Source organism: Manacus candei, unplaced genomic scaffold (genome assembly GCF_025592945.1).
Source record: "Manacus candei isolate 608988 ecotype Guabito, Panama unplaced genomic scaffold, ASM2559294v1 h1tg000071l, whole genome shotgun sequence".
NCBI lineage: Eukaryota > Metazoa > Chordata > Aves > Passeriformes > Pipridae > Manacus > Manacus candei.
In genome coordinates this window covers 6,244,940-6,266,043 of record NW_026138119.1, presented here as the reverse complement: position 1 = coordinate 6,266,043, position 21,104 = coordinate 6,244,940, and the positions used below count along the sequence as shown (strand labels likewise).

General features: G+C 53.6%; 3 protein-coding genes across 3 annotated transcripts in view; all 3 read left to right on the top strand.

The window, feature by feature from the left end:
- The window catches only part of EEIG1 (estrogen-induced osteoclastogenesis regulator 1), a 37,896-nt gene extending 24,385 nt beyond the window's left edge, over positions 1–13,511 (top strand). The window contains exons 5-12 of the mRNA XM_051807433.1: positions 768–884; positions 1,372–1,418; positions 3,975–4,126; positions 5,280–5,384; positions 5,651–5,840; positions 6,030–6,151; positions 7,286–7,355; positions 8,266–13,511. Of these exons, the coding sequence (XP_051663393.1) occupies positions 768–884; positions 1,372–1,418; positions 3,975–4,126; positions 5,280–5,384; positions 5,651–5,840; positions 6,030–6,151; positions 7,286–7,355; positions 8,266–8,311 (849 nt within the window). The 3' untranslated portion in view covers positions 8,312–13,511. The remainder of the gene's footprint in view (positions 1–767; positions 885–1,371; positions 1,419–3,974; positions 4,127–5,279; positions 5,385–5,650; positions 5,841–6,029; positions 6,152–7,285; positions 7,356–8,265) is intronic.
- A 1,008-nt stretch (positions 13,512–14,519) lies between these two features.
- Positions 14,520–16,513, top strand: DPM2 (dolichyl-phosphate mannosyltransferase subunit 2, regulatory). The gene is made up of 4 exons (XM_051807610.1): positions 14,520–14,606; positions 15,089–15,178; positions 15,736–15,838; positions 16,122–16,513. Exons 1-4 carry the CDS (start codon positions 14,604–14,606, stop codon positions 16,178–16,180), a joined length of 255 nt encoding a protein of 84 aa, XP_051663570.1. The 5' UTR covers positions 14,520–14,603; the 3' UTR covers positions 16,181–16,513.
- A 1,626-nt stretch (positions 16,514–18,139) lies between these two features.
- On the top strand, positions 18,140–20,756 carry ST6GALNAC4 (ST6 N-acetylgalactosaminide alpha-2,6-sialyltransferase 4). Its single transcript, XM_051807609.1, has 6 exons — positions 18,140–18,256; positions 18,532–18,608; positions 18,868–19,038; positions 19,182–19,594; positions 19,728–19,835; positions 19,919–20,756. Exons 2-6 carry the CDS (start codon positions 18,597–18,599, stop codon positions 20,106–20,108), a joined length of 894 nt encoding a protein of 297 aa, XP_051663569.1. The 5' UTR covers positions 18,140–18,256; positions 18,532–18,596; the 3' UTR covers positions 20,109–20,756.
- The last annotated feature ends 348 nt before the right edge of the window (positions 20,757–21,104 follow it).

The window sequence follows — 21,104 nt, the reverse complement described above, 5'->3', positions numbered from 1 at the left end:
TGTGTTTGTGTTTACTCTGAGGCATCAATGCCCTCTTTGAATTTACCTGTGGTCTTCAGCCTTCTGTCACCTTCCCTGTTTGCTTCCCCATTGTTAGAGGAGGTTTAGAGAGCTCACAAGTAAATCTCTCCAAATATTTTTCTTCCCTTCTGCCTGTCAAACATCCCCATTGCTGGTTAAGCCTTAGCAGCATTGAGGAAACTTTGCTCCAGGAGTTCCCCAGCCCAGCAGCTGCCTCTGAGGGGTGAGGCACATGCCCTGCTCCATGGCTGCGGGCTTCCAGCTCCCTGTGCCGAAATCTCAGTTGTTTTTTTCAGGATGGTGTCACTTTCCTCTGTAACAATATCCTTTCATCTCCTGGTTCACATGCTCCACTGCATTCTGGGATGGCCCGATACAAAGAGTGCCTTATTATGTTTGTGTATGTGTGATTCTGTTTTTTCCACATCATTGACCTAGTGCCTTCCATGTCCTTGGTTATGCAACGGCTGCAGGCTGGTTAACACTGTCCTGGCCAGCACCACCACTGTCTGCCCTTCCTCCACAGAGGTTTGGCTTCCTGAAGGCCTCCCAGTGTCTGTCTGACTTGGGATTAGGAATGTGACCCTGCCCATCCTCAAGAACAGGGGATCTTCACAGCCACCACTCCTGTTTCTACCCTTGCTCACAGATGGTCTCTCTTTTTTTGGTCTGTGTGACACCATGTATCCCTTTATTGAGTAACCTTTGTTCTCTCCGGTTCCCCTCCATTGTTTTCTTGGCTGCAGCTGGGCTTTGCTGATCTAAATCTGGCAGAATTTGCGGGCTCTGGATCCACTGTCCGTTGCTGCTTGCTGGAAGGATATGATACTAAGAACACCCGACAGGACAACTCCATCCTAAAGGTACAGCAGCTGCTACTGCCACAGCTGAAATGCTATGACTGAATTCGGGGAAGATCACAACCAGAGTGCAGTGCCAGACCTGAGAGAAGGTCCTGTTAGTGTGCAGAGACAGGATTTTGCTTTTGTGCTGCTAGACTGACTTGGGAAGCTTCCCATTATCTGAGTTGCCCTTTGATAATTTGGCATCGATTTGGCCAAGCGATGACCCTTAACAACGTTCTCTGTCATCAAAGAAACCAGGAACAGGAGGGAGGGAGGAGATTCTGAGTGCACTGTCAGGGTGGCCGGGCTGGTGTCCTGCTGAGCCACTTGAAGTTACTGATGCCAGGGATTTCGGGCAGGAAGGGCAATACCTTGCCAAATCCCTGAAGCTGATTTCCTTTGGAAAGGAACTAGATCTTGCTAATCTTTACACCCAGCCCTTGACCCCGTGGCTGTTGTGAAGTGAGGAACACTGCTAACGATGTTCCTTGCGTCCCCTCTCCAGGTCACCATCGGAATGTCGCTGCTCTCGGGGGACCCCTGCTTCAAAACGTGAGTTTCTGGGCAGACCAGGACACCTGTTCCTTTTGCAGTTCTCTGCTGGAGACTAAAACTGATGTGGAGGAGGAAAACTAATGCCCTTGATATTGGGAAGAACAGGGAAAAGCTTAAAAGCGTTTGAATCAGCCAGAAAAGCGTTATCCAGCCTGTGCTGTTGATTGGATTTGTTCTCTGCTCTGGCTTTCCCAGTTTGATTATTGCTGTGCACAGTGTTTTCCCTGCTAGCGTGAGTTTAGGTTGTGGAAACCAGTAGATGCTGATGACAAACTTCATGTTTTGCTGAAGGGTAGGTTTTCTCATGGCTCTGGGGTTGGTTTCACTGACCTCCAAGAGGACAAAGGTCACTGAAGAAAACAGCCTTGGAAATGGACATGCTTCAGCACATATCATGCAGGATAAAGATCTCGGATTGAAACAGCAACAAAAATACTGCAAGGCTGAAACATTTTAATTTTTTTTGTTTGTTTGTTTTTTTCTAAAGGGTTCTCAGTTTGTATTAGCAGAGAAACTGCAGTCCTGTGGGGTTTTTTGTGCTAGGAAAGAATAAATACAGTTAAGATGTGAAGCAGTTTTGCTGCTTAAAGATTTGTTGGTGAATCAACTAACAAATATCCTGGCAGCATCTCCTCTTACACTGCAGTGTGGTGTCACAGGGCTCTGCAGTCCAAGCCCTGCTGTGGTGTGCTGGAAGGTGTGTGACTGCACACAGCAGGGCTGCCACGTGCCCACAGAAATATTTGGTTTTGACTCCCAGCAGTACAAGAGAAGAAAGCTTTACCTGGAGGCCATCTCTTGCAGCAGTGGTCTCCTGGGCTAAAAAGTCTAATTTTAGGAGCTAGCTGGAAGTGTTTATAAATTAGCTTGCATTTGTGTTATAAAATGCTGCATAATTTTTGGTAGGTTTGTTTTGTGAATGGCTTTTCATGGTGCTGCAGCATTTCCTGAGACCTTCAAGCCCAAAATCAATGTCATCTGATTCTGAAGAATTTCTGCTTCAGAAGGAAGCATAACAAAGAAGTTTTTGATATCTTAAACCATAATTTTATAGCAGTAACAGATGTTTTAAATCTGGGGTACTAGGATGTCTGGAAATAATATGTCTGACAAAAATACCTGTTGTTCCTTTGCTATGGAAGCAAGTCCTACTGTTATAGTGCCTGAAAATTATACAGAATTGGATATAAATATCCATTTAATGTAAGTAGGTTGTCTGAAAGTCAAACCTCCTAATTTTCTTAAAGGATTTTTGCAGTCACTGCCACTTTCTCCTTATATGTTGATGATGTGCAAATGTCTAAAAATGGAAGCTTTGCATGTGGAATAGTCCTTGATCAGTAGAGCTTCTGGTAAATGGCACTCATTAGGGGGATAGGAAGGAATTAAGACTGTGCTGGGAAATCATTTCCAAGCAGTGACTTTCTGCAGGGGTGGATGAACCTTCTCCTTCTGGGGGTCACCGAGGGGGGCAGAGCAGGCTGAGCAGGAACACTTTGCTTACATAAGGCTGTAAAAGGCTTACAAACCTGTGAAGCAATGTCTCCAAAGCACCTGTGTGCATGTAAATCACTGATAACATGATTAGGGAGGTTTTTTCCTGGTGAAGGCATGTGGGTTTCCTGGAACCTTCACAGCCATTTGGCTGCCCACATAAAATATTCTCAGTGCTTTATTCTCTCTCCCAAAACACTGCAAAGGTCCTCTCATGTAGCATCTTTCTTCAGAGCTTCAAGTGAGACAAATAAAAGTTTTTATTTCTCACTCCTCACTTAAAAACCACAATATGATCCATTAGTTACAGTTCAGATTTCAGGCTACAGGGAGGTTAGGGCTCCAACAGGAAAATTCACTTTGCCACGCTGCACATTCTGTGGCTTCCACCCAAAAACACTTCTGGAGGAAGGGAGGGGGCTCCAGGCACTCATAGCTCTGCCCTGCAGCCAGCATTTACAAAGGGATGTTGGGAGCACACAGAATAACCAGAAAAATAATTTTGACAGCTGGAAAAACACTTTAGTCTCACTGAAAAGTAGTTTAATCATCAGTTAAAGAAGGGAAAGGTTATTTGATTGTTGTAAAAGTGCTCTCATAGGGGGATGGGGTTGCTGGGATAAAAGGTTTTGTTTTGGCCCTTGAGTGAGAAAGGTGTAACAGAAAGGGAGCTGGAATTGACAGTGATGCAACAGCAAACTGGTTCCTGTTTGTGAAGCCAACTGGCCACTGGACACGTGCTGGGGGGGAAAGGGCAGCTCTGGTTGGTGTTCTGGAGCACAGTGCAAGCTTGGAGCCTGTTGTCTTGCATAAATGATTCAATGGTCCCTCTTTGCCTTAATTTACCTCGGAAACTTGCCTTTTCCTGTTAATGCAATCCAGATGCAGTACAAGGTAGGGAAGACCTGAGTCTGGAATCTAGGAAAACAAAACCCAACACCCCACTGAGCTGCTGGTCAGAGGGCTGCCAGCTTCCCCCTGCTGGGAAGGGTGGGATAAATAGAGTTTATTCCCAGTCCCTGCCTGGCACTCTGTAACCTCCTTCCCTTCTGATTACAGGCCTCCTTCCACCGCCAAATCCATCACCATACCAGGACAGGACTCTACCCTGCAGCTGACCTGCAAGGGAGAGGGAACCACAAGCAGCAGCAGTTCCTCCACCATCGGCTCCCTGCGCCAGACCAAGCCAAGAGCTGCCATTCTCAGCTCGGGTATGAATGCCCATCCTGGAACCATGCAACGTTTGGCTGTGGCTGGACGCTCCTTTGTTTTTTCCCAGCAGTTGCAAGCAGAGAAACTCTTTAATTTTTTATGTTTTCCCATCCTCAGCCCCATTGCTCATTAAGAAAAATTGAGAAAAACAAAACCATCTAACTGTAACTGAGGAGAGGAAGGATGAGTCTTTGCCATATGCATATTCCTGTTAGAGGAGATAAAACGATTTGTTACTGCTGGGGATTTAATAATTCATGCACTGCACTCATCCCTGCTTTCCACTGTGTTCAATGACACTCAACATTGTTCCCCACTCAGCTGTTCTGTTGCTCAGAGTTATCTTCTAGAAAAGTTCCTCTGAAGGTTTTAGAGGTTGGTTTGAGGTCTAATGGCCTTGTTCCAGCTGCTGATGCAGTTCTTTGGCTTCTGTATGAGCCTGTTTTCAAGGACACTGCATTTTCACTGCCTTTTTTTTCCTTCCCAGCACATTCCAAATGTGCAGGCACATACACTGCACCAAAATAGCACTCGAGTCTCATCACCTCAGTGACTGAGCACAGGGTGCAAGTGCTGTTCTTAAAAAGCTGGGCTAATGTGTTACATTTGTACACTTCTAGATAAGCTTCCTGCAGGAGACAAGCAGGGGTCATAGCAGAGGAGCAGAAGGTTTCTCTCTCAAATTCAGAGGTGATTTAATTCTCATCTCTCAAATTCAGAGGTGATTTAAATGGTATAGGCTCTCTCACAAGTAATAGAGGGGGAAAGGCAGTAACAGAAGCACCCAAACAGAGGTTGTAACACTTCACTGCCAGTGGCCATCTGATGCTTTCTTGGTCTTAATGTTTTTACTAAGGGATAGCTTCAGATACTACCTGTCCTTCTAGAGGCTACAAGTCCCCAGAGATGTTTGTAAGTTGAGGTACTAGATGCTAGAATTAGTGATAAACTTGACAGAGAAGCTCATTGTGGTCTTTCCTACTCCCCAGGTGTTTCTAAACTCTGTGCTGGCCTGGACAGCAGGGCTCTGCCAGCAGACTTGTCCTTTCCTTGATCTGGCATCCCAAGATCAGGTTCCAGTCCAAGCTGATCAGGGCACAGTGTTCTGGCTTGGTTATGGTGTAAGCAGAGTGTCCTGTTGTTCCTTGGCAGGTGTCCCAGAAGAACCAGATCAGAACCTGTCCAGCCCGGAGGAAGTTTTCCACTCGGGGCACTCGCGGAACTCGAGCTACGCCAGCCAGCAGTCCAAGATCTCTGGTAAGCATTGATTCACACAACTCTGCCAGCACTGGCCACATCTATTTTCTTTCCTGTGATGAATCCCTGTGAGAGTGATTTGCAGCCATCTCTCACCCTGCTCTGTAATACCAGTCTCCTGCTTAGTCTCTGCAGACGAGCTCACGGATTTGTGTCTAAACCTGTGTATGCAGGAGTAGAAATGCTGGTGTGAAGCTGCCCTGCCTGTTAACTGTGCTGCCAGGAAGGGAGGGAAGGTGTGGACTGTGATCACACTGTGTTTGCAGGTTACAGCACGGAGCACTCCCGCTCCTCCAGCATGTCCGACCTGACCCACCGCCGGAACACGTCCACCAGCAGCAGCGCGTCCGGAGGGCTCAGCATGACCGTGGAGTGTCCTGAGGGAGAGCGGGACCACAAACTGGAGAAGCCTCCTCGCCCCCCCAGACCGGCCCTTCTGCTGGACAGACCCTCCCGGTGAGTAACTGCGGAGCAAAGACCCTTCTCTGGGAAGGAGAGACAGAACCTGCTCCTTGACTTCCGTGCAGCGGTAGATCGGATTGTAGCCGCTGAGGAGGGGACTATTGCCAAGAGAAGCAGGACTGCATATGAAAATATGTGTCTTGAAAAGCTGAGTAAGTTTTCCATGTGTTTCCTCTCCCCCAGGAGGAAAAAGGATTCAGTGGAGAGTCACCCAACCCGAGTGGATGACACCAGGATCGATGCTGATGATATAGTGGAGAAAATAATGCAGAGTCAGGACTTCACAGATGTCAGCAATACTGAAGGTGAGAGGGGGAGTCTCAGAGGGGATGTCTGGGCTGTTCTTTAGCAGGGCTGACAAGGGTTTACAGTCAGCTCTGATCTGCCAGGGGCTCCCTTCCCCTTTTGACAGCTATTTGCTTTCAGTGCTTGCTGGGTGTTTCTGTGGTAGATAAACCATGTGGGTTTGAGAGCTGCACATCCATTCACAAATAGCACTTGCTGCTGTTCCACACGTGACAGCAGAGGTTGAACAGGAGCTCAAACATGCAGGGGGAGAGAGAGGAAAAATACTGATTCTCAGTGCAGTGGAAATCAGTTACATCAGCTGTCTGCACTGCTCTAGTGGCCTCTGTCCAGGGTCAGCCCAAGGGTGTTTATTAAAATAAGAGAGCACAACTGGAGGGGAAACAGCACATCTCTGCAGAAAGATGGGAATAACTATGGGTTATAGTGTGCTGGTGACCAGGTCTGGCTGAGAACTTAAGAAGGGCTTTTATCCTTTATAGTCATAGCATCTGTTAAGAGAAAACTAATAAAATAACTGCATTTGTTTTCATTTTTCAGTTTAGCATAGAAATCAATCTTTTTCATCTGATTTTTTTTATCTGAGGTTTTTTGTTAGGTTTTAAACTTGAGCCTAGCTTGTTGTATGTGCTTCTTTAGCTTACCATTAGTCACCTTAAATCGTTGTACATGGTAAAACTCTTATCATATGGGGATTTACACCTCACTCAGCATGAGTTGAAACTAGACTGAATGAGCTGCCATTTGCCAGCAGAACAGGCTGAGTGTCTTCTCCAGTGAGCCTACAAAAAAGCATCATGAAGCCCCATATCTCATCTGTTCAGATGTACTTAAGCTGACCAAGAACTTGCATCAATGGAATTGCCTTAAAAGAAGCAGCTGGAGGAGTATCACTGAATTAATTTCTCTGCCTTTACTCTTCCAAAGCTTCATGTTATGGAGGTTCCCTTTCAGAGCAAGGAGAGGAGGTCCCAGGGGCTCCATTGCTGTGGGAACACCAGCAGAAAGTGTGCACGTGTATCCACAGAAACACACTTGTTCTGTGCTGACCACTGTGCAATGTCTGGGAGGGGAGCACCTGGCAGGGTTGGTAGCTCTGGATTTTAATGTCTGTGTTGCTTTTCTCTCTGCAGACAGTAACCTGAGGTTGTTTGTGAGCAGAGATGGAACAACTACGCTGAGTGGAATTCAGCTGGGAAACAGGTAAACTTCCCAAAAGCCTGGCAGACAGAGGGTCTCCAGGGGGATTGGGGAGCTCTCTGTACCCAAGAAACTTCCACCTTTTGCTGCAGGAGAGATTTCTAAATATCACGTGCTACATGGTGGCTTTATTCCCACATTAACGCCCCTGAGATCCCTTTGGAGGCAGGCTACAGCTGCCCTGGAGTATGAATGTAGTTCTCAGCAGGAGCTCAGAGGGATAATGGGATTCTAATTGTTAGACCCAGGAACAGAAGTAAGGAGTGAAAGGACAAAATGGTAGAGGCTGGTTCCCGTTTGCTCCTGAAGGAGGGAGCTTTGCCTCCTGCTGGCCTGCAGCAAAACTGCGTCGGCAGCCTGGCTTATTGTCCCTTGTCCCTGCCTCTTATTGTCCCTTTTCCCTACCTCCTCCATAATCGTGGAGGGCTTGTCCTCTCATGAAAGACTCCTGAAGCAATAAAACTTTTTCTCGCCACAATAGCTCTTAGTACAATGCCTCGGCCAGTTGCCTTTGAGCCTTTATTGCACCTTTTGAGTTGAACAAAAAAAAAAAAAGGCAATAATGTTAATACAAAGATGTGTCGAGTTGGTGGCAGAGCTGGGAGCACAGCAAAGCCAGGAATGCAGGCTCTTTGTGCAGGATGGGATACTCCCCCCTTTCCTCTGCCCTTTGGGAGGGTTCACGTGTTACACCCAGCTCTCTCCAGCTCTCTAGTCTTGGCTTGCCACGTCTCTGTCTGCTCGGTGTTACGAGGGCTGACTTCCAGCCAGGCTGACTCGTGATTTGCAGTGTTTTGTGGGGGGTTAGAGGACGGTGTTTGTGAGTGGAGAGCTCTGAATCGGAACTTGCTTGCTCGAAGTGACTGCGGAAAATAACCTGCCCCCCTCCTCTTCTCCCCCTCTGCCTCCCCAGGGTCTCGTCTGGAGTTTACGAGCCAGTGGTGATCGAAACCCACTAAATGTGAAGAACAGGGTAGAGCTGCTGGACACAGGCCCCCTACCCAGTCCGCTGCCACATGGATGCCAACCTTTACCTCTCTTCATGCAGCATTCCAGAAGGGATTTCTCCATGCCCCTCCCCATACATTTGCACTGCAGAACTACTCCAAGACCACTCCAAAACATGCACTTTCCCTGCATTGGCATTGTCCTTCTCTGCTTCCTGGTCCTTCCAGTGCCTGCCTTCCCCCTGTTCCTGCTGAGATGCAAGGTGTCTGTGGGGCTTATCCTTGGGCTAGTCCTGGAGGATGTTGCTCATGTGCATCCCTCACTCCACCCATTCACTTGCAGCGGGGAACTTCTCAGCTTCTGTCTCCCCAAAACATTGGGTTATACCACTGTGAACTCTTCAAACCACTGGGGGAGGGGGAAGCCATTCTAACCAAACCCAGAGCTGCTCGTTGGGGGCACGGTGACATGGCCACTTGCAGGATGCTTTATTCCATTGACTCTGCAAGGGAACATCACCTCCCAAGGCAATGGTTTTACTGAACAAGGTATGCTGTGGTGTACACCTCACCTTCCTACCCTCACATCCCCAAACATCATTTTCTCATAGGAAATATTTCCCAAAAGTGCATTTCAGAAAAATTCCGCAATCCAGCTGGGAGTTGGTGAACGGTTAAATGCAAGTGCTCATCACACCACTGACTGCAGTAGCCCTTCCACTGCTGGGCATGGAAGGGAGTGGTCATCAACTAGCATTAGCAGGAGCACTTTAGAGATTACAAATTTTACCTGGAGGAGGCTTCTACTCGCTATTCCAGGAGCATAATCCATGTTTGCTGGACTGATTCAGCAAATAGTACTGTTGGAGCTTGGAATACAAAGCCTCTCTTTTTTTGTTTTTTTTGGCTCAGGAAGGGAACTGCCCTTCTTGGACTGTGAAAAGAATATGGTTCTCTGACAGCCCTCCCCTGGGCCAGAGCAGGGTGTAGTTGACTGCAGTGGTCTCTCTGTTGTGGTGGTGATGTCGATTGCCTCTCTTGGTCTGGGCCAGCAAGGGATTTGGTGTTGGTTGGCTTTTCTTGCCTTGTCAGCAGAGATCTGTGTCTGAGCTGGTTCCTTCTGGGGCTAGGGAGAAGCCACTGTCTCTGCCTTCAAGGGTAGAATGGGTGTTTGCTGCTGCATTAGCCACAGCAGCTGTTCTTACCTGCTCCGTGGCGAGTGAACTCTTCTGACAAGGCTTCAAACTGTTCTCTGGTTGATCTTTCAATTGCTCTTCTTTGGGTTTGGTTTCTGCAGTTGTTCAACACTTTAGCTGCCTCTTTCCCTAGCAGTGTGTGGCTGAGATGTGTCTCCCTTTCAGCTCCCACTTGGAGATCCTCCTGGCAGCCGAATTGCCGGCGAGGATCCGCGCGGCCTCCGCCGTGGGCCGGCAGCAGGCTGTGCTTGCAGCCCTTCCTGTACAGAGCCTCTCAGCTGATAAGCTATTTCTGTGTAGTGCCCATTCCTCTTTTGCCAGTGTACTGTGGTAGCACTCGACAGCCGTGCCCTCGGAGCAATTCCACGCTCCTGGGCTTGGCTGGGATGTGCCCTCCTCTGACACGTGTGTGTGTGCACAGGTACAGACACACACTCGTCCTGCTCAGCAAGGAAAGACTTGTAACTGATCACATTGTCGTTCAAATTCTTAGTTGTTTTAAAGCCCTTTTTTTTTTTTTCTTAAAGGAGAAAAAAAATGAAAAAGGATTAATTGTGGTCTCTGTGGCCAGAACGCATGCAGATGAGCTACTGGAAAAGGGAATTTGGCAGAATGAGAAACAAGGAATGAAAGGGCCTTGATTTATCATTTTTTTTCACCCTTCTAGTTAAGGATGCTGCATGGGGAGTGCATGGGTGCTCAGCAGTGTGGCAAGGCTATACAGCCACTTAGTCTGTTTTGATAGTTTCTCTCTTCGAGTTAAGAGGTTTCTTTCTGTATTTGGTCAGACCACATATAGGATATGCATCTTTTTCACCCTTTCCCTTCAAAGGGAAGTTAATTTGGACTAGGGTAAGAAGAGGGTACAGCCAACACCTTGGTTTGCTTTAATGTAGGGAAAAAGTGTTGAGTCTTAAGTCTGTTTAGAACAAAAGCTCTTTCACACTTGCTGGTGTTTTTTAGTGGTGAGCCCTTCTTCATTCAGCCGGGGTAGGTTTGGCACTTGCCAGCAGACTGCTGAGCATCCTGCCCTGTTCCTGGGGTGCTGCGTGTCTGCAGGAAGGAGAGAACTGCTTGCTTTTCTCTCTCCCTGGGGCTCTGCCAGAAAGCCAGGCCTGGCCTGACCCTCTGCTCAGGTCAGGGTGAGGGCAGGAGGCTCAGACAGCAGTGGGTGTTCCTGCCCTGTCTGTGGATGGCTGTGCAGAGCTGAGGGTCAGCACAGAGCCCCTGCTGCTCCCCGGGGGCCAGTGAAGACCCTCAGGGAAATCAGATCCAACTGGGACTTGAAAGGAGCAAACATAAGCCAGGAAAGAGGCCAAAACACAGCTCACTTCTGCTGCTTTGCTTCTGTTCCCATGAAAAACAATGACAGTCACTGTCAGAGCAGTTGGGATCCCAGGGCATTCTTCTGGCCTCCACTGGCAGGAATCGGCTGCTCCGAGACACTGGCAGCTCGGCCTGTCACGAAATCCCCAGTGAGGCAGAGGGAGGAATCTCTTCCCAGCAGAGCAAGAGGAAAAGCAGTTGAGCTTTTTGGAAAGCTGGTCTCATCTCCCCAGGCTGGCAGAGGCATAACCTGCTCCATCGCGTCGCTGTGGCCAACCTGGGGCACATCTTTGGCTTCTCTTCCCCTGGCTTGGCACATCACTGCTTGCATTTTTGATGGCTGTGTCTCATAGGATATCTCTTCCTTGTCTCTGTGTTATTGTTGACTCCACAGATCCTGGTCTTTATGTGGCTTTTTAGCTCTCCTACCCCTGATTCTGGATGAGAAAGCAGTCCTGGTCATCCAGCCTGACGAGGGCTGGAGCACCCAGAGCAGACCCCGAGGGAGGAAGAGCAGTCTGTTCCTATTTCTAGATCCCACGCAGTGCTCCTGCTGCATGAGCAATGCCTGGTGGTCCCTGGCTGGCCATGGGCATCCGAGGTGGTGGTGGCCATGGGGTCACTGGTCCCACAAACTCTCTGCTGCCTCGGGAAGCTGCGTCTTGTGAGCACTTTTTTCCTTGTGGCATCACTGCCGCCTGTTCCTTGTTGGACTTTGAACATTTAAGAAGTGAATCAGTTTCCAGACCCAAACCGCTGGCTAGTTTCCTTTGGGTTTTTCTCTTTTTTTTTTTTTTTTTCTTTTTTGTTGTGAAGTTTATGGATTTTTTTTTTTTTTATATAAACCCAGCAGGCTGGTGGTTTTTTTTGACTGCATTATTGTTTCACTGATATTTTATTTCAGGGGGGCTGAGGGGGGGATGTTCTTCCCCACATTGTTCCCCTTCTCAGGGGATTCAGAGGTGGCTTAAACAAGTAAAAGGACCTTATTGGCAAGACTCTGCATCCCCTGGGTCTCTGATGCTGATGAGCAGGGCTGCTCATGCCTGGCTGGCTCTGGAGGGCAGAGCTGGCTCTCTGCTCCAGTCTGGGGGGCCAGGCAAAATGTGTGGGCTCTGCTCTCCCAGTTTCTGGACCTTTAGCTGGTGGAAGCCCGTTGCAAAGTGTTAGGAAATTCAATGTAACTTTTTTACTAACTTTTCTTTTTTTAAAACCGATATAAAACTGAGTGAATGTCCAAAAGAATAGGCTTAGCCATGACTTAGTGAAGGAGATGGGTTTCAATTGGAAATTGTGATTGGAAAAAGGGGGAGAAGGATGTTGCTCCTCCATCATCTTCTGTATGGTCAGCACCTTAAGCAGGGACCTCATGCTGTCCTGACCCTCGGAGTGATGGGCAGCAGGCGTGTGATTTCTCCCTCCCCCCTCATTGCCACATCACTTCGCCCCCTGCAGAAAGTTAACAAGCCCTTTTAAACATTTGCTTCAGTTTTTAGAGGGTTCCGAACCAGGCCGGGACCTGAAGAAATAGGTATTTCATTCTCATCTGAATAGGAGGGGTTGACTTTTTTTTTTTTTTTAATTTATTTTGTCGTTGCTGTTTTCTTTTTAAACCGGTGGCAGTGCAGCTGGGCTCTGCACCGCTGCCGGGATCCTCTGGGAAAACCTCACTCCAGGTACGCTAGAGCACCTCGGATAAACCCCCTCCTGGCGAGGGGCCCCCTCCCCTCCTCACTGCCTTACCTGGGGGCTGCAGACCCCCCTCTGCCCCTCCTGCCCCATCCCTGCTGCCCCACCTGGTCTCTAGCTGAGTTCTTGCTCTGGTGACTGCGCCCTGTGGACAAGGCCAGTCCCCAGGGACAGGTTCCTACAAACACTGCCTGGTCGCAGCTGTTTGTCCTTTGAAAAGCCACTTCCTCGCTGGGGGGGGTGGATGATGAGTGTAGAACTCCCTCCCCACTCCCCTCCTGAGAGCCGTGTTCATCAGCCCCCCCACCCCATGCCATCCAAGCCCACTGCCCTCCACAGTCGCCCCCGCCCCGTGGGGGACGTGGAAACCTGGGAAATGAAAAGGAATTTGGGTGAAGCTCCGAGCGAGAGGTGCGGCTGAGCCTCGTGACCTGCCTCAAACACAAGGAGTTTGAGAGAGCCCATATTTTTGTGGGGGGAGAGGGGGAAAAGAAGGGGGAGATGGTGTTTTATTTTCTTGAAAGTGAATTGAGCTCGGTGACCTTCGGCTGAGGCGCGCACTCAATTTGTATCAGATTCTATAAGAGAGATGGCTGATATTTTTGGAAAGGGAATGGGTCTATGCAAACTTCCAAAATTGCTTGAAAAGATAGTTTAACATTTTTTTTACTTTGAAATCTAAAGATGAATCTAACTTTTTTCTTAAAGCAGAAGTGCGTTTAGAAAGAGAAGCTACTTCCACTGCTCTATTTTGATGATGATTCTTGGAAAGTTTGGGCTGGAGGGAATGACTATTTTTCACCATTTTTATCTTGCTCCTCTAGTTTTTTTTGTTTCTTTTTTTCTAACGGAATGCTGTGCCGTCTTTGATTCAACAGATCGTGTTTGTATTTTCTGTATCTGGTTCCTAACGTAGAGAAATAACAAATATATGAGGAAATCAATATAATGTCAAATGTTGTTATGGTTTTGGGGGAAAAAAAAAAAAAAGGTTTTTGGTACTTCACACTGATTGTCCTTGCTCTGTGTTTCTTGTTTTTAAATGCATTTAAATGTCTGCTGAGGAAGCAGGAGGTTGAGAAGGGCGTGCTGGGGCTTGGAATAGGATTTGGCTTTGCCTTCTAGGATTGCTTTGGCAGCTGGGAGCAGAGATCCCTGCCAGCCCTTCTCTGCAGACGGAGAGGGGAGCTGGCAGCACAGCTCTAGTCCCGTGGAAGCAGCAATCCCAGGGAAAGGTGACCTGGCCGAGTTGCCAGCAAGTGTCCCTTGTTCCTGAATGCCGTCTCCCAGCCAGGTTCTGTTCGATCTCCCCTGTCCTGCTCTGCTCCCAGGCTGGCCCGGGGGAAGGAACCACAGCCCCACAGGCTCCAGGAAACTGAGTGGAATTCTCTGGGTTTTCGTGGCTTGTGCCAGAGCAGCCCCTCTGCCACCACAGGCTGGCCACCCCCCTAAAGGAGGGCGAGCCAACTTCAGTGCCCAGATACTGCTGATGTTGGACAAGGCTGGAAGGGACCAGGGCCCCTGCCAGGAAAGGGCTTTAGCTTTGCCTTTTGCACCTGCCCAAACCCTCAGCTGCACCTTTGGAGTCCCGAGCAGGGTCTTCCCCTTTCCCTCGTTTCGGGTAGGGACGGCAGCCGATCCCATCCCTTGTGTCCCTCGGCTGCTGGGTCTCGCTTTTCCCTGCGAGCGTGTTTGGAGGGACGGCCGGGGCGCAGGGTGTCAGTGTCCCGCGGGATGCACCCTGTTCACGAAGGAGGCTCATCCCCTGGCACCGGGAGCTCGGAGCTGTGGAAGGGATCTGAGTCGCGCAGGAGGGACAGGGAAGGCAGGAGCGCTGCCGGCCCATCAGGCGCTACCCCCCTGCCAGGCCCGGGTAATCCCTGAATTGTCTGGATTTGGGGGCGTTCCCTGGATTTGGGGGGGTGATGAGGCGGGGGCGGGGTCTCCCACACGCCCCGCCCAGCGCCGCGCGCCTCCAGCCGCCCCCGCCGATTGGTTGCCGCCGGGCGCGGGACGGGCGGGGCTGTCGGACCGCGCGCTGATTGGTGGGCCCTCCGGAAGGGGCGGTGCCGGCGGGGAGCGGCCGGGGCGCCATGGTGAGTGCGGGCAGGGCCGCGGCGGCGCGAGGGGGGACCGGCACCCCGGGGCTCCTCCGCCCGCACCCGGGGCTCCTCCCGCGCCCACACCCTCCCTGCTTGGCGCGGGACCACGGGGGGCTTGAGCTGATTCGCGGCCGGGAGCCCGCGCGGGGTCCCCATGGCTGCCACCCCCGCGGAGAGCCCGGGCCCGGCCGCCTCCCGAGGCCGGTGGGGTCGGTGCTTGGGTGGCCTGGGACGAGGATGCGGAGTGTGAGCTGGCTCGGGAGACTCCCATTTACAGTGGCCGGGCGGCCCCTGCAGCCTCCGCTGGGTTGTCCTGCCGCAGCGGCCCCGGCCCCACGGTGTCCCATCCCCTGGATGTCCCATCCCCTCGGTGTCCCGGGCCCCGCGGTGACATAACGCAGGTCAGGTGCCGTCGGCGGCTCCTGCACAGGCTCTGCCGTCCTGATCCCGCTCTAACTCCCTCTCTCCCTTCGCAGGCCACAGCGACGGACCAGCTGGTTGGGTTCGGCTTGGTCGCCTTCAGCCTCGTCCTGTTTGTTTACTACACCCTCTGGATCATCGTGCTGGTACGGGTCTCCTCTGGACATTATAACACAGTCACTCCACACTCAGGTGTTTCCCTGGCCTGGAGCTGTGTCAGTGCTCCTGGCGGTCCTGGAGCCCTGTCGGTGCTCCCGGCAGTCCCGGAGCTGTAGATGCGTTCACTGCTATGTGGGAATCCTCACACTGCTCTCTAGTGTCCAGAGCCTTCCACTGATGGATCCTGGCGGGATCACCACGGAGCAGAGCCATTGTCAGCTGCTCCCGTCTGCAGGGCGGAGAGACAGGGGATTTGCTGTGCTCTGCATCAGCAGTTCTGCCCATCCCGAGCCCCCAGGGCCGTGGGACCCCCTGTGCCAGCCCTGGTAGCCCCACCTCGTTGTCCTCTGAACGCCAAAGCCTTTACTGCCCACCCCCTGCAGCCCCTACAGCGCTGACAGAGCCACGTGTGGGTTGGGACACCCTGTTTTTAGCCACCTCACACTGATATTTCCATCCTGCTCCCAAAATCTCGAGATTGCAAGTGCTGGGGATGTACCCTGGTGTTGTGCCCACCTGCTGACCACCCTCTCTGTCCCTGCAGCCCTTCATCGACAGCAACCATGGGATCCACCAGTACTTCCTGCCCCGGGAATACGCAGTTATCATCCCCGTGGTGGCTGGGCTGCTGCTGGTGCTATTTATAGGTGAGAGTTATTTCTGTTCTAATTAGAAACTTCTAAATTAAGAAGAGAGAAGAGGGTTGCTTGGGGCTTAGCTAATGTGTGACACTCATGACACTCTGGCTGCTGCCACAGCTTAGCCTGGCACAGGGACTCAGGGGTGTGTTTGTGTGTGACTCTGACTGTTTGAACCTCTGGGCAGTGGAATTTTCTTGCTCTCTCAGCTGAGGCTCTGTTTCTCACTACCAGAAGTGCCTGGAATTACAAGTTTTCTGGCTCAATCTGTTCTCTCTCTCTCTCATGGCAGGTGTTTTTATAATGATCGTGATGTGGAAGAGCAGGAAAGCTGCCAAGAAATCAGACTGAAGGCCCGGCTGAGATGAGGAGAAGGTGCCCACCCTGTGGCATTGTAGCCAGGAAAAGACTTTTCCTGCAGCTCTGGGCAGATGCCTCCTCCAGGGCGCCCAAGCTACTCCCACGTTCCTTCCAGCAGAGACTAAACCACCTGTAGTTTACAACTTACTGACCAAAGGGAAGCAGGACTCATCCAAAGCTCATCAAGAGAGGGACCAGAGCCCTGCTGAGGGACCTGCTCCACAGCTGGAGCTGCCCTGCCCAGCCTCTGGACACTCCTTCCCCTCTGCTCTGGCCCTGCCCAGTAGTTTGTTCCTTCTCGGATTTTTTAAACGTTTACATACAGTTTGTGGGGGTTTTGGGATTCAAATTTGAGAGGAAAGAAATGAGACTTTGGGCTTGGGAAGGGCAGGTTTGTGTTCTCCATTTGCTTCTGGTAGGGCTAATCATGGTGCTGGGGGCTCTTGCCTTTCAGAAGAGGGACCCCCGTGAGGCCAGGTGTGCAGAGGATGCAGGGACAGCGCTGCCCTGTGCATCCCCTCCTGCAGTCACCTGGCTGAGAGAGTGGCAGGGAGATGTCCTGGATCACAGGGAATTGTTTGGGTGTAGTTCCCATCACAGCTGTCAGTGCTAGCTGGGTTCCTGCCCTGGACAAGGCTCCATGTGGGGATGGGGGTGAGCAGGCAGGTATGGTGGCACCGTCCTTCCTCTGTGAGATTTCCTCCCCTGGCAGCTCCCCTGGACCACAGTGAGCAGGATCACCCTCAATAAAGGTCTGCAAGGTCTTAGTCCCTGTCCTCTGCCCGTGCCAAGGGATACCACAGGATGGGTTCAACTGCATGGCCCTGGCAGTGCCCGACACCCTGCTGGTAAGGCCCTGCTGGTGGGGTCAGGCAGGGAAACACCAGAGAGAAGCTGGCCCAGGCCAGGCCAGGTGTACCCAGCCTTGTGCTGGGAGCAGGTTTGGGGTGCTCTGACCCTTCTTGCATGTACAGAAATTCCTATTTCTGGAGAGCAGCATATCCTGTCTCCCATCCTGCCAGGGGGTGATGCCGGTGGCTGGGGTGCCACAGGTCTTGGGCTGAACCTGGCTGCAGGAGTCACTGGGTGGTTCACAGGTGAGGCTCTGGCTGGAGGTTTGTTTCCAGCTCTTGCAGAGGCTACCTGGCTGTGCCAGGCTGTTGCTCTTGCCTCCCTGAGGCTGAATCCTCATCATTCTCCTTTGCTGCTCCTCCTGATGAGGAACCCCTCATTGTCCTTCCCAGCCCCTCACTCATTGGCAGGGGGGGCTTGGGTGGGTTTGGGCTGGGGCAGGGGGAGGCAAAAGGGAGAAGAATTCAGTGGTGACTGAAGAGCTCCACATGTCTCCTCCCCCTGGCACTGCTTCCTGTGCAGAAGCCCTGTGGTGTCCCTGTCAGTGTCCTTTCTTCTTCCCAGTCCAGGCCTGTGCAGGACAGAGTCAGGAGCAGTTTCAAGGTTACATCTCACGTTTCTTTATCAGCAGTGGGAGAAATTAAAGCCCAGTGTCCCATCCTGGGCTGGCTGCAGCTCACTCCGGGGACACATCTCTTGGGTACTGTGTGGTTTGACTGTGGCAAGAGGGGCTGTAGGTGACAGGGGGCCCCCAGGGCCATCAGATGGGGCCCGGGGCACCAAGGGGTCACCTGCCTCGGCCCCGCTCCTGAGCTATTCCGGATCCTTGTGCTCCCTGGGCTCACCAGGGTCTGGCGTGGTTGGGAGCCGGTGGTGCGCGGAGCTGAGAGGAGCTGGGGACAGGGGGGCTGCAGGGACCCCCGGGCGGGAGTGGAGCCTGAGAGGGCAGAGCAGGAGTGGGGGCAGAGACATGGGGGGGCGGTCCGGGGGCACACGGTAAGGAGAGGCGAGGATCGGTACCGGGGTACACGGTGGGCGCGTCCCCGGAGCAGCCGGGCCGCGGGGCGGGGCGGTCGGGGGCGGTCCCGGTGCCGGTCCCGGCCCCGGCAGTGCCCGCTCGGCTCCGCCCCGCCACGGCCCGCCAGCCCCAGACCCGGTCCCCGCCCGGCCGGGATGCGGGACCCGCCGGCGGCGTCCGTGGGGGGTCCCGGCGCGGTGAGTGGGGCCCGCACCGGGGGCGCCGCTGCGGGGGGACGTCCCGGCCCAGAGCCCTGCCCGGCGGGGCGGCACCCGCGGAGGCCCGGGAGGAACTGGACAACTGGGGGGATCCGGCGCATGAGGGGGCGTGGGGGGGTCCCGGTTCCGGCCCCAGGGAGGTCCCAACACGAGGAATGGGGGGGACACAGGGGCGTTGGGGACAGGGTGGAGGTGGATTCCCCCGGGGATCTTCCCCCCCGGGGATACCGCTGCTGAGCCCGCTCCACATGCAGGGTGCGAGCCCCCACCCTCCGGGAGACCCCCGGACCCTGCCCGGTGACCCGCCAACCCCTCGAGGATGAAGACGCTGGTGAGTACCCGCAGGGACGGGGGACGAGGGGCCGGTGCAACTCCCCCAGCATCCGAAAGCGATGCCGAGGTGGGGGGCTGAGCCCGCAGCTGCCGGAGCCCATGGGCGGCGCGGAGCCCGTGGGGTGTGCGGGCATCGCCGCTGCAGGAAGCGAGCCGGGCCCGGCACCCCCTCCGAGGGGCTGCCCCCCGCATGGCCGCGGGGCCACCGGCCGGTGCACGTGGCCAGGCCCGGAGAAACATCCCCGCTGTGCTTCCAGGTCCGGCTCTTCCTCACGCTGGTGTGCGCAGCGGTGGTGGCGGTGCTGTACATCCTGCTGTCCTCCCTCGCCCGCCCGCGGCCCTGCTGCCAGGCCCCGGGGCAGCAGGGCAGCCCCGCGGCATCCACCCTCCGCAGCTTCCAGGGATACAGCCGCGTTCCCGACGGGAAGGTGCGCGGGGATGGGGCAGCGCTGGGGCAGCTTGACCCACCTGTGCCTCAGTTTCCCCTTCCTTAGGGAAGGGCGGACAGGGTCTGTGGTGTGTCCAGCCGCTGCGGGAGGGAAGGGGGAGCTGACGGTGCATCTCCCCACAGCCGCTGGAGCGAGCGCTGTGCCGCCACTGCGCCGTCGTGTCTAGCTCGGGGCAGATGCTGGGCTCTCACCTGGGACAGGCCATCGATGAGCAGGAATGTGTCCTGCGCATGAACCACGCCCCCACCGCCGGCTACGAGGAGGATGTGGGGGCGCGGAACACCATCCGCGTGGTCTCGCACACCAGCGTCCCGTTGCTGCTGAGGAACCAGCCCTACTTCTTCCAGCAGTCCCAGGAGACCCTCTACATCATCTGGGGGCCAGCAAAGAAGTTGAACAGGGAGAAGATGGGCTCGACCTACCAGGCACTGCTGAAGATGACACAGACATACCCCCAGCTGCAGATCTACACCCTGACTGAGGAGAAGATGACATACTGTGACAACATCTTCCAGAACGAGACAGGGAAGAACAGGTACCTCTGGCTCCTGAGGGGCCCCATTGGTTCCCCTGGGGTGGCACCCATTCCCCCCACACTGGGCACCCATAGCCCAGCCAGGCTGGCAGCACTGTGCCACCCGCTCCAGCGCAGCCATGGTTCTTCACAGGATGAAATCCGGCTCCTTCCTGAGCACGGGCTGGTTCACTATGATCCTGGCCATGGAGCTGTGTGAGCAGATCCGTGTCTTCGGCATGGTCAGCGACAGCTACTGCAGGTGCGTGGGGGGGCTGCAGGGGCAGGCAGGGGGTGGTCTGGTGTCCCCCCAAGTCCTACACCCACCCCATGCCCTCCTGCCAGGGAGAAGAACCACTCGAGTGTGCCATACCACTACTTCGAGAAGGGCCGGCTGGACGAGTGCAAGATGTACCTGATGCACGAGCGCGCCCGGCGCGCCGGGCACCGCTTCATCACTGAGAAGGCCATCTTCTCCCGCTGGGCCAAGAGGAGGAACATAGTCTTCACCCACCCATCCTGGGCGGGCGGGTAGGGCGCCAGCCACGAGGTGAGGCAGCAGGGACCCCGGCGGCGGGGCAGTTCTCATCCTGCACCAGCGTGTCTTGGCTCTGCCAGTGCCACAGTTGAATGCCTTTTGCCAAGCCCTGGAGCAGGGAATCTCCACCTCTGCAGCAGCAGGGCCTGTTCCCCCAGCTGGTGGGTGGGCTGGGACCCCCCATGTCGGGGCATGGGGTGTGTGAGCTGGACCCGTGGAGCCCCGTCAGCTCCGGACGTCTGCCTGTATGGACCCAGGATGACCATGAAGGTTTTCCACCCACTCTTCTAGGAAGAATATTTAATGCAGGATTACACGCTCACCCTGCTGGGCTCCAGCAGGACAAGGGGCAGGAGAGCTCAACCCTGCCAGGGTCACAAAGTGATGCCTCTCTCAGGGGTGAAGCTCTGCTATGGTCCTTGTCCCACTTGTGCCCTGAAACCCAGTGCAGGGAGCCGGATTCAGGCTCCCTCATCCTGCTGCCTTCTGCTGCTCAGTGCCTGGGCAGGTGCCTGGAGCCCCCTGCATCCCTCCAGCTGGGAAGCCCTCGAGCCGCATATGCCCTGGGGCTCCGAATTGCCTTGTCACAAGTGCCCTTGGATTCAGACCAAAGCAAACGTGGCGATTAAAAGTGTTTTTAATTCAGTGGTGCCCCGTGTTGTGCCCCTTTGTGGCTGCGGAACGTGGGGACAGGGGAGACAACAGCTGATCACAGGGCTGCTGGTGCCCAGCTCCACTGCCAGGCTATAAATAAGGGGGAGGTGACGAGGGGGTGGAGCTGAGCCTGAGCATGGAAGAGGGTGCTGAAAGCAGTCGAGGTTATTTGGGAACCAGCAGCTGCATCTCCACAGGATGGGTGCCGGGTCTGGGCTGATCCTTGGCCTCACAGGGCTCAGCACTGCTGGGCTGCAGGCAGGACACTGCCAGCTCCTGTGTCCCTGGAGAGATGGGACATGCCACAGGCACTTTTGTGGCCCTGAACCCATACCAGCT

Coding starts and splice junctions, on each gene's coding strand:
- ST6GALNAC4 (XM_051807609.1), top strand. Junction 19,039..19,181: donor GCCGCGTTCCCGACGGGAAG/GTGCGCGGGGAT, acceptor ATCTCCCCACAG/CCGCTGGAGCGAGCGCTGTG. Junction 19,836..19,918: donor GTCAGCGACAGCTACTGCAG/GTGCGTGGGGGG, acceptor CCCTCCTGCCAG/GGAGAAGAACCACTCGAGTG.
- DPM2 (XM_051807610.1), top strand. Junction 15,179..15,735: donor CCCTCTGGATCATCGTGCTG/GTACGGGTCTCC, acceptor CTGTCCCTGCAG/CCCTTCATCGACAGCAACCA. Junction 15,839..16,121: donor GCTGCTGGTGCTATTTATAG/GTGAGAGTTATT, acceptor CTCTCATGGCAG/GTGTTTTTATAATGATCGTG.